Below are 12,736 nucleotides of genomic sequence, written 5' to 3' on the forward strand. Positions count from 1 at the left end.
AATCTCAATGCATTTTATTTCCTTTACAGTTTTTAATACTTCATTTGCAGTTGGTTTAATCTTTGACTTATGCTTTTGTGTAACTGCTTTCTTGGGTGTTAGTCACAGTAAACTTAATAAGGTCTTGCTATATCTCAGCAATTCTAAACATAGACACCAACTAAAAGCATCATATCTTAAGTTTAAGTAATATGTTCCTCAAACAATTGTGTTAGGCAATACCAGAGGGTGTCCTTAAACTCCAACTCCACAAATTCCCTACTTCCAAAAGTGTTCCTAAACTACTTCTTTCATTCCCTTCCATTCCCTTCCCTAGCATCTGCTCTCCTACTGAAGGAAAATCTTTTGAAATACCTTTGTAAACATTTCCATGTAAAAAACATGAATCTCCAGGACTTTGCAGCATAGCTAGAGGCCTTGCAAATTTCCTCCTATTATTCTTTTGTACTATGTCACCATAATCTTCCCTCACAATCTTTTCTAATTTCCTCTGATTGTTTTTTTTATAATTATCATGAACTATTTTATATGTTTAACTTATTATCCCTTTCTTAATAGCAACTTGTCTTCTTGGTTCCACCGGAAACCCTACAAGAGTTGGTCTTTCACCCAATACCCCAGTCTTTGTTCATATTGCACCAGCAGTTCCTGATACGAAAGGCAGTCTCTAATCTCCATCTCATACACCTGCCTGGCTTCCTCCTGCTCTACACGTTTCCCTCCCAGTAGTATGGTTCTGTTGTTAACTTCCTCCAGTTACTTCCTGCTATTGCTTGCCTGTTTTCTGTACCTTTAGTTGTATGCACTCTTAATGCCAAAATCTACTTTCTCCACTTCCACTGGTTTAGTCTCTATAACACTGTCTTCCAACTTAAGAATATAATATTCTTTATAATTATTTCTATTCCCTGCAGCCATGGACCTCTCGATCTGCAATCAAATGCTCTACTATCGAGCTAACAAGCTAAACCACACTTTACTACAAAAGGACTCCCTACTCTTTTTTTTTAAGAACCCCTACTCTTTTACATCCACCTCAGTTACGACCAACTCAAGCTGATGGGGCCTCAGTTTACCATATTACCCAAAAGACGACCAACTCAGGAGTGCAGAAACCTCTTTATGCTGTACTACGTCAGCAATCCATCCAGCTGGTGTGGGAATAGAACCCACAGCCTTCTGCAAAAAAGAAGTGTGCTATCTGTTGTGCTACTGACACTGCTTATACAGCTATTAACTTATTCCCCTCAAGGGCTTGCTTCGAAAAACCTCATCTCTCTGCAATTCTCATACTTTCACCATGTTTCACAGTATTTTTCCCTTCACATCCCTCTGCATCCATGGCAGGACTAGCCACCTGGTGGTGTAAACCTTGGCTCGAAATGACTGCCACTGCTGAAGTGACACTCTGATCCCATGTGCAAAATGGGAAAAGGGGTTGAGGATGGATGGATGGATCCGTCTGTATATTCATATAAGCCTCAAATGCTACCTTTAAAGTATTCCTTTAAATCAAGTGCTCCTAAACACCTTACCATGCTCTACAGGAACAATCAATGTATCTCACTTGCTCACTTCCCTTGCCAAATAAATCAGTTTGACTCTTTCCTGCCATTGACTACTTTTCCTCTAGCTCATAAAAGTATGTATGGGCTAAGTACAGGACGAAAGGAAATAAAACTCTTCCACTGCCTGTATCTTACTGTCCAGGCTCACAGCCACTAACTTCCAATCTCTTATTTTTTAATAATCTTCCCCATAGTCTCTTCCCACATATATTTGCTGTCTCAACATAATTATTTTTAATCCATATGCCTAAATACTTTATCTTTTCATGACCCTATAAATTTGAGTACTGTTGAATTATTTCATGCGCAGGCACATAATTTACTGTTATAGTCTGCATTTTACCTACATTTACTTTATATTCTGAAAATAAGTGAAACTGTCAAACTATCCCACAGCTCCCTAATGCCACATTCAGGATTTTCCTAGTACAGGATATTCCACAAACAAAGCTATTTTTTTCTTGACTACCACACCAATTACATTCTTGAATATGTGAACTCCTTTTATTTTTGGCTAGAGGCTCAATGAATATAACAAATACAAGAAGGAAAAGAGGACATCCATGCCTTCTCCCTGTACTCAAACTCATCTTACCAGAAAGGACTCCTCCCACCTTTACTTTATCCACCATATATTCTCCTTAACTTTGTTGTACTATTTTGAAATGCAAATGCTAACATTGTCCTACTCAGGAATTCACCTCAAAGCTTACCAAATGCTTTCTCTGCATCCAAACTAATTAACACCAATAGACATTATTTTTATATTCCTATTTCCTCAGAATTATCAATGTTCTACTAATGTTATCAAATGTTTGTCTCCCTTCCACAAAACTGCACTGATCCATATCAATCAGCTTTGCATTTTTGCCATTGTCTTAGCTAATATAGATATAAACACTATGTAATCGTGATTTAGAATCAAAATTTGTATAAATCATGCAGGGTCTCCAAAGTTCTTTGGTAAAGCTACCACCATATCTGACCCAGCTCTGTTAGAAATTCTACATCTAAAGAAATGCCAATCCCTCTGCACCACACACTCCAGAGACCTCAACCTCATTACCACAATCAGCAGAACATGCTGGAGGGACAGGTTCATAACCCAGAGACTGCTCATGCTATGGAACAGACTTCCCATACATGTCAAAAAGAGCACCTCACTGGCCCTCTTCAAGAGAAATCTTGCTGAGTGGATGGGAAATAGAAAATTCACCCTGGGGATCACTCCAGCGGCTCTACTCGACAGAGGCACTAGGAGGTAAGGTCGGGTGGCACGATGCCAGGGTAATCCTATGGGCTAGGCTTGTAAAGGCTCCAGAGCCATTAGCCTAGTACACACCTATGAACCTATAAGAGGGAAACAGTAAGGACACTGGAGCCACCCAGCAGATACTGATGCTTATACAAGGGAGAGGGGGATCAAAATATATGCTGAACTCCCAAAATTTCAAATGTGGAATTCTGAGACCTAATGCACAAATGGACATAGCAACAGTACTTCTAAGGTAGAGAGGCTCAGAGGTGAGCTTAGGTAGCTACCTACAAAGCAGCTCTCTTCTACATCTTCCATAGAAAAGTTTGTATACATGGTTTCACAGCTCCATGATTTGGAATTGTGAGATTCATATCCAGGTGAAAATGTGGTCTACTCTGTCATTCCATCACAAAATCCCATGCACAAGTCAGACAAAAACAAACAGCAGGTATGAAAGGAGTACTAATGGCCAACAGAATGGTAGTAAAGCTGACCTTGTACCACTGTATAGGCACAGACTGCATAACCATATTCCCCTTAAATAACTGCACAATAGCCTGACAGCCAGCGGCTATAATGGCACTCAGTACACAGAATGTCTGGCAGTTAGGAGAGGACTGACTATACAAGCTGTTACTGAGCTGTTTCTTGTGGTCCAGGCTTTGAGTTCCTCAGCCTCTATTTACATTTGCAAGTCACTTAACCAGACAGTGCTCACAGGCTTAGTCTAAAAGGTTCACATGGATGCTCTATCTCAACTATCAAATAAAAATAAATAAGTAAATATCTAAAAGAAAAGTTTGCCCTGTGGACATAAAGTGGCACTAATTAATAGTTCAGGATAAGTACTGGTAGTGGACAGCTGATGGCAGATAAGTAACAGTCCGGTTAGGTTTGTTACACAGCAGAAGCAGAGTGCCCTTACAACTATGACCAAAGAACTGTAAGATGTTATGGGTACTATACTAAACTACAAATGTGACATTGTTTTGCTCTTGACTTGTGCCAGCTGTTGATTTTATTTTCACTTTTTTATAAGCATTTTTAAAGTTATAGTTTTCCTTCACTTTTAATTTAATTACACTTCATCCTGAATGCCTTATTTGCTGACATGTCAGTATTTCTGCAATGATCAGCTCTTTGAAATTCTGTTGACATTCTTTCCCAGTATAAAGGCTATGTCTCTGAGAGGTGCCAGGAAAGCAGACTTAGGCATAGTTTCTACACAGAAAAAAGCTGCTTTATTTAATATGCAAACCTAATTAAATGTACATGGAATACAGAAAAAGTAAATATGACCTTGCTCATTCTGTACAAAAACTGAGCATTGGTTTACAAGCATTTAAAGCAGAAGTCCTGTATTTTGTAAGTGTGTAGGGATTACTCAAAGAACAAGATTATGGCTTTAAATAACAAGATACTAAAATTATGACAGCTGGCAGATTGTAAAGCAGCTGGCAGCTGTTACCTTCCTTGCTGTTGTGGTTGAAGCACATCCAGGAGAAGCTGTTTAACTTCGGAGGGTGACATCTGGTACAAGTCTCGGGACGGCATGTCCCCTGCATGGATCTTCAGTTCATGTTTCATGGCATGCAGTATCCACCTAAAACACAATCCACACTGTTAATGGAAAGCTCCTGGGCAAAGCTGTTAACTTTATGACAATGTGAATCCTGCATTCTGTGCTGAGCTGCAGATTAATAGCAAACACCAGGTTCTGTCTCCTTTGCTGGCCTTTCCAAATACTGTTATTTTGTTACACCACGCATCCACACAATGACCTCCTGATCTGCTTTATGTCCCTGTCAAAGTACTTCACAAAGAGATATACAGTGCAACTAGAATTAATGCCATAGTGTTGTTTTTGTTGTTGTGGGTTACTGGGCACAAAATGAAATATAAGTGTGCATATGCATTGTGCAAACCACTGCAGAGTATGAAAATGCAAACCCACTGTAGAAAATGAAATCTTCCACATTTATAAGAACTCTATAAAGTACGCCTGCTGCAGATCACGCCTCATACACCACTAAACACTTCTCCATTAAAACCATGTTATGTAACAAATACCACACAGAAAGAATTATGCATCTCCCATCACAGCAACAAAAATACCACTTATAATTAAATGACCTTTCAAGCTATGGTACTGAAAAGTAAAGCCTGTTACATGAACTATTTACTATCTTCTTCTTCTTTCGGCTTTTCCCAGTTAGGGGTCACCACAGCGGATCACCTGTCCGCTCATGAATGCCAGTAGAGTTTTACTGTCGAGTTGCCAGCCCGGCGCCCAACCTTCCACAGAAAGCACACACACATGCACACACTCATACCCAGGGCCAATTTAGAGTGTCCAATCCACCTACAGAATGTCTTTATGATGTGGGAGGAAACCGGAGCACCCGGATGAAACCCACGCGACCACAGGGAGGGCATGCAGACTCTGCACAGAAGGCACCCCAGCCAAGGATCGAACCAGAGAACATCTTGCTGTGAGGCGACAACGCTAACCACTGCACCACTGTGGCCGCCCTACATGAACTATTTACTATATTTGTCTTAAAACCTGTCTTTTTGTATTAAAGCTTTTACTGTAAAATCAGTGCCTTTTATGAACCCTCAGTGCAGGAAGGCAATAACTAAAATTTCCACCTCACTAACTAAAACAAAGAAAAAAATGTACTTTACACAGTGAGTTTGCAGGTATCAGACTCTGTGAATCCATAAATGAAAGAAATTACTGCTTTTCTTGAATAATGGCTTTTATATCACATAAGCTAAGAATGCATGCATGCATGTCAGTGAAACAGAGAGAGAGAGAGAGAAAGACAGCCAAAACAGATAAGTACTACTTATGTTTATGTCCTTTGGGCCAGTTTGTGTAATTTACTTTATAACTCACTACTTAAGAAGCACAATTTAGGTATGTATTAGTATAACAATTTACACAGGAATGCAAAGGAAACTGCTAATAGTATGCTTTTACAATGTTATTAACTGCAATATGTAACAGTAGTGCAAGAAAAAACTGAAAAAAGCTATGTAGAAGCAAAAAGCTGCTTGAAAAGAACTGATCAAAAGTCCTGCAGAAATAAAGAGCTGTTGTGAACAAAATGGCATCAAAAACTTGGGATATGGTATAGTTGATCACAAAATTAAACTGCGATTAACACAGCTCCAAACCCAAACATCTGAACAGCAATGAAAACAACTTTGTGATGGCCATTTCCTGCAGGATGCTTCATTGATCCACTATCCATGCAGTGGGCTTTGCCCCTATACCACCTTACAAGTTTTTCTTATGTCTGAGTTGTTACAATTCAATGGACAGGAAATACTTCATCCATCTGCAATCACTGCTGTTCTGTTCACAATTCTGTGTGAAGAACGGTACAGTTCTACAACATCTGAAACAAAACGCAGCTTATTCGTTATGTTCTAAAATGCATGTCAGTTGTAAAGTAATGCTGTAAATCTGAAAATCTAATTTAGCTTAGAAACTGCAAAATCTTCATGGGGTTACTAAAAATTCAGCAGCTTTCATGTGACGTCAGTCTCTACAAAGTTTAACTGTTGGATTACAAAGGAAGTTACCACATGGGGTACCACATTATCCTAAGCAGTAACACTACACCCAATATCAAAAAAGGGTTCTGGAATTTCCTCATGCTCTAACTCCCTTCAAGGAAATACTGGACTTCAACTATTATGTACCAATGATCTTACTCGAAATAGAACCACAAAACGTTTTGCTGTAGCACAGATTCATATAGTTAAAAGACTTTAACCTTAATGGGTTAGACTGTAGCAAGGAGAAGCCAAAGAAAACTGCTGCCCATCTGAACTTGTCACAATTGACAGAGGAATTCACAACTCTAAATACAGTTGCAGGTATAATTCCCTGTTAGATGCCATTAATACATACATTACCACTAGGTATGATACACACAGAATGCATCCAAACTGAGTGACCACCATCATTACCTTATACTGGACACTTAAGAGAACAGGGTAGGTGAATGTTCTGTTTAAAGAGATGAGCAACATTAACTGGAAAGCAAGTCAGGCCCAGAAGGATGCAACTACTGTCACAAATATATTTACTGATACATGTACAATGATTGAAGAGGATATTTTTCCATTTAGAACAAGTACATTAAAAGGAGACGTGCCCTTGGAATATATTTCTCTAAAGAGCCAAACAAAAGGGGAAGGATAGGACCTGGGGTGTGTGGAAACGCTTGTAAGACCCGATTTATCATGGATAGTTTCTTAGACTGAAGAGAGACTGCAGGCTGGCCACCAAGACACCCAAAGCCCCTTACCTCAGAAATAAGTAGATAAAGGGAATCACTAAACTACTATCTGAATTTCACTTGCTAATATAAACATGTGAGTGATGGAACTTTTCTCCCCAGGCCTCTGCCCAGTAGGACTTTCCATTTCAACAAAGACATATTAATGAATAAATAAATTTTAGAAATTTATCAGAGAGCCTGCATGCATGGGCCAATCTGGAATTTCATGAGCCTCTAATTCTGCACCTGTATTGATTTCTAATTATGGAAAACTGGTAGAACAGTCGCACACTAAAATTTCAGATGCAGTTGTCTCAGCTAACCATAATGGATACAGTCAATATAATGGCCCGTCTGGTTCTATCCAGACTCAGCAGTTGAGAATGATCTCTAAAACAGCCCCTCTTTCTCTGCGTTGGACAGGAAGCAGCCAGCATTCTACTTTAAAATGATCACAAACAAAACAATAATAAGGCTCCTTGAGGGACTGCAGGATAAGTATTAGCAGCTGAATTATGAACCGTACCCTAATTTTGTAAAACTGGGAGCCCTGCGTATAGATAACCCATATAAAAACATTTCCCTCTCTTAGGGTATAGTATTACCTTATGGGAAACACTGTTAGTGACCTCTTATCTGAAACACTTTTATTTCCTCTCTTTGGGAAGATGATCCCTTATATGAAACACTGTTATTCCTTTCCTTTGGGAACGTGAACCCTTATCTTAAACACTATTATTTCTTTCCTTTGGGAACATGACCCCTTATCTGAAACACTGTTATTTCTTAAATTTGGAAACATGACTCCTTATGTAAAACACTTATTTCCTTGCCAAAGATATTTTATTTATCTGCCGTTCATGACTTTAGGCAAGTTTCCAGCAGAAAGACGTTGGCCAGATTCACTGAATGAGTAGAAAATGATCAGCTATAACATTACGTCAAGGAATACTGGTTTATAACCAATGCCTAGCATGGATTCAGACTATGGAAAAGAGCGTGTTAACTGCTAATGGATTCAGAAGGATGTTCAGCACCCTCACTGCCAAATATAGCACAACACATAGGATCTAAATCACTATGGAAAAGAGCGTGTTAACTGCTAATGGATTCAGAAGGATGTTCAGCACCCTCACTGCCAAATATAGCACAACACATAGGATCTAAATCACTATGGAAAAGAGCATGTTAACTGCTAATGGATTCAGAAGGATGTTCAGCACCCTCACTGCCAAATATAGCACAACACATAGGATCTAAATCACTATGGAAAAGAGCATGTTAACTGCTAATGGATTCAGAAGGATGTTCACGTGTTAACTGCTGTTGTTTTCATTGATTTCAAAAGAGGTTTTCAGACAGTTAACCATTCCCTACTTTTAGCTAAGTTGAGTCGCTAGGGGCTGGTTTTTGTATGTAAATGGATAAAGAAATACCTAAAACCCTGCTCATTTAAAGTAGTTATGTGGGAAATAAAGTACACCATGGAAATGGCTTGGGTCGCACATGCTTTTCTTTATTAATGACGTTATAAGTGGGATTTCCACACTCCATCTAACATTATACATCAATGATTTTACTTGAAAGAGCACCACACAACCTTTTACTGTAGCACAGCATTTAGAGCAGGTTAGGTTACACAATCTGGTTGAATACTTAAGTAAAAATAAACTTAGACAAAACACAAGCAAACCTGTAATGATGCTATTTGGAACTAGCCATGTGCTAATTAGGGAATGTATTGAGTGTGCAAGGAGGGGTCCCTATCAAACAAGGCTACAACTTTAAATATCTGGACCACTGACTGGATGACAAACTATCATTTAAGTACCATACAGCTATGGTAGTTACTAAAGTACTATGACAACTGAAGGAACGTTACAAGCTAGCTAATGCCCCAACTGTGGAAGCTCGAATAAGGTTAATGTTCTCATATGTGGGTTGGAATATGTCCTTTCTCAGGTGGAACATAATTCCTCACAAAGCACTGCACAAATTCAGTATTGTGCAACATAATTCCTCTCACAACACTCCAGTAGTGCAAACCACTCAATGAAATCTACAATTGTATTTCACTCTGTTAGAGAGTAGGGAGCACCACTGCTTCTCCATGCAGAAAGCCAGGTGGGCTCCGACTAACAGCCCGAGGCAGCCTACTAATATCTCCACCTTTTAAGTTAATACACTTAAAGCAATGTCTTTACCTTGCCATTAAAGTAGTGCCCCCCCCAGTATTATCCTCCGACATCTACTCAACAAGGACACTTAAAAGACAACCCTTTAACCTAATATCAGGACACTGCCTTCACCAACATAAATCAGACATGACAAAATGTATGGTAAAACTAGAAGGACATCTCTCTGACATTTACAAATGCTGTTACAGCATTAATTGCTTATTATGCAACTGTATGAGGTGGAATTAAATGCTATACAGGACAGTTTACTTATCTTTACAGTTGAAATGTCAAGCCTGTCATAATTTGTCATGAACCAGTTTCTCAGTCATGTATGTACTATGACATCTTATAACTGTGATAGCTACACTAGTTTGTACTGTCATGTCCAAATTCTGACAAAGTAGATTGTTGTATGTGTATATTACATTGTATAGACAAGTTATTTATCTACTTTGTATATGTTGCTTTAATATTTGCATGTATAACTATTACATATATGCTGCCTATAGCTTTGGCCAGGGTGTTGGGTGGTACTGGTCTTGAGACCAATTCACTTGTCCGGTTCACAAATAATTACATAAAAACAAATAAAAATGTTCTCGTGACTTTAGGACCAATCCTTACATACTGCATTAACTAGCCCAAATGAGAAAGGGTAGGCAGTAGTTAAATCCTGGGTTCTCTCTACTAGAGCTTGTTTTTGAAGGAGGAAAATTCTCTCTCTCAACCATAACCCCAACCAAACATAAGAGCAAACAATAATAAACTGACCCTCGCATCACTGATGCCTACTGTGGGAACAGTGGGGTTGAAAGTGGTGACAGGCTTAGGGGCTCTTGGACCAGGGGCTGGGTTTCTTATTTTCTTCCCTTCAGAATCCGATCTAGGATGCTTGGATGAGCCCTCCAGCCTACTCTTGTGTTGAGCCCCTCTAATGTTGCTAAACATTGGGTATTAATAAAGACCAGACGCTTGCCTTTTCAAAACAAGGGTGATGCAGAATTAAAGCGTTACCAGTAGTGATGGGTATTCAGACTGTAGTCTAGTTCCAAATAAACAAGGTACTGCTTGTGGTGGTCCTGACCCATGACCTGCCAGCCACAGACATATATAATGATACATGGTACTTACACATCCAAACAAAGGGGGGGAATGGTTTCTAGAGAACTATGTAATCAGAAGCTCTAAACTGGATGAGTAACTTGGGAATATTTCCATGGGCATGCCCTACTATAAGGACACAACGCATGGATTAAAGAGGGCATATTTCTCTGAGTATGGGTACTCAAGAATTTTAGGAATGCTGTGCCTGATACCAAAATGACATATGCATGTGTTCCCTACTGCTGAGGGCCTTTCAAAGTGAGGTCTCTCTTTTCTTAATGAGGAGTGGTCTTAGCAGTTCTTGCCAGACACCACCTGAGAAGGTACCACGCAGTTTATGCTACCGTAGGTGTAATCCTGCACATACCTTGACAATATCACTGAATATGCACATATTCCTTTTTCCCACTTTGGGGGATGAGGAACTTGTTGAAAAGAGATGCCCTATTTCCACCCCTGACAAAATGTGCGGCTCAATAGCTGCTCATTTCCATCAGCTCTATCATGTTACTTGATAAGAAGGTGTCAAGATGTTCAACGAAATTCACTTAAGAGTCAAGCGATACTAAGTGAAGGTGCAAAGAGTTCCAGACAAGGAGACAGCAGAGGGAAAATATAAACAAACAAAACAATTTCATATTAACAAGTTTTCCTGCTTTTTTAGGTCAGCAAATATTTGATAATTTATGTACTGGTTCATGTGTACAGGCGATAAAATAATTAAATAATCTACTTTGTACAAAACTTGTAGTATTTCTGTTCTGTGGCACAATACTATTTATTTGAAAAAAATATTTGTAATTCACTACACTTTTTGGACGGTTTGCCCTGCACAAATATAAAGCCACTTGTGACTATCAGAGTTGTCTGATTTAAGTCAGTTAAGTTAGTCATATACAGCACGATAACTGGTTGGCAGGAAATGGCTGCAACAAATATAAGAGTAACTCATTGTAAGTAGTCATAGTAAAAAGATTTCTGAGTTAATTCCCCCTCAAAGGAAAAAGCCTGCAGAGAGAGAGAATCTAATCTGCCTATTCCCAGTGCACAGAGACAGACAGGTGTACACACACACACACACACACACACACACACACACACACACACACACACACACACACACACACACTCATTAACTCACAAAGTCACTCCGGATTATAAGGGAGGACATCCAATCTGCACTGGTTCAGTTTACAGTCCTCACAATGGAGGAACAGCAGCAACCCTCTGAGTGTTCCAGACATACCCAGAGCAGCATCCATTTCCAAACCAAGGTCACTAGTAAAAAATACGTAGACCCAAATGCTGCAGTAGTAGCTGTCCATCTTGTTTTTATGCTTTTTCTATCCCTTATGTCTGCCTGTTAGATCTCCCCCTCTCTGCAGTAGGATATGCAGGGCAGCCACAGGTGGGGCACTTTAGTTAATGCCTTAACCTTCATACACCAAAGTAGAGGAAGAGAAAAGCCACAACACTGGAATCCCAAGCATACACACTACAGCACATGCTCAGAATCCCAAGCATACACACTACAGCACATGCTCAGAATCCCAAGCATACACACTACAGCACATGCTCAGAATCCCAAGCATACACACTACAGCACATGCTCAGAATCCCAAGCATACACACTACAGCACATGCTCAGAATCCCAAGCATACACACTACAGCACATGCTCAGAATCCCAAGCATACACACTACAGCACATGCTCAGAATCCCAAGCATACATGTTGCAGCACATGATCAGAATCGCAAGCATACACACTACAGCACATGCTCAGAATCCCAAGCATACATGTTGCAGCACATGATCAGAATCGCAAGCATACACACTACAGCACATGCTCAGAATTTCAAGCATGTACGCTACAGCACATGCCCAGAATCCCAAGCATAAACGCTACAGTACATGCCTTCTGGCTGCAACATGCAAAACTTGCTATGCACACTCCAATGAAAGCCACAATGCTGCTAGTAAGATTAGTTTGACATGTTTCAGATCAGTAGTGTGGCTAACGTTTTCACTTAGGATGGACAAGCCAATATTGACAGATCACTCCCTCCATCTCTGGTCAGCCCACATAGTACTCAGTTAGATAACTGACCCCCCCCCCCCCCCGGGTCACCTGAGTCACAGACAGGGCTTCACCCTCTGTGCCACTGAGCTAACTTCATCTTGTACCTTCTTAATCCCATGTAGTGAACTGCAGCACACTTAAAAATATAAAGACTTAAAGTTTATTTTTGAAGCACAAAATATAATTCAAAAAGCTTTAAAAAAAAAAAAGAAACATGATCAACTGTGAAATGCTTGTGACATTTCTG

At 39.7% G+C, this 12,736-nt stretch overlaps 1 protein-coding gene across 4 annotated transcripts in view; it reads right to left on the reverse strand.

Moving 5' to 3' along the window:
* The window catches only part of PHKB (phosphorylase kinase regulatory subunit beta), a 3,137,540-nt gene that overhangs the window by 153,225 nt on the left and 2,971,579 nt on the right, over window positions 1–12,736 (reverse strand). For all 4 annotated transcript variants that reach the window (XM_044081953.1, XM_044081952.1, XM_044081950.1 and 1 more), the window contains one exon: window positions 4,295–4,429. In XM_044081953.1, the coding sequence (XP_043937888.1) occupies window positions 4,295–4,429 (135 nt within the window). The remainder of the gene's footprint in view (window positions 1–4,294; window positions 4,430–12,736) is intronic.

This window comes from Protopterus annectens, chromosome 8.part1 (genome assembly GCF_019279795.1).
Source record: "Protopterus annectens isolate FY-2018-M chromosome 8.part1, PAN1.0, whole genome shotgun sequence".
In the NCBI taxonomy this organism is placed as follows: Eukaryota; Metazoa; Chordata; order Ceratodontiformes; family Protopteridae; genus Protopterus; species Protopterus annectens.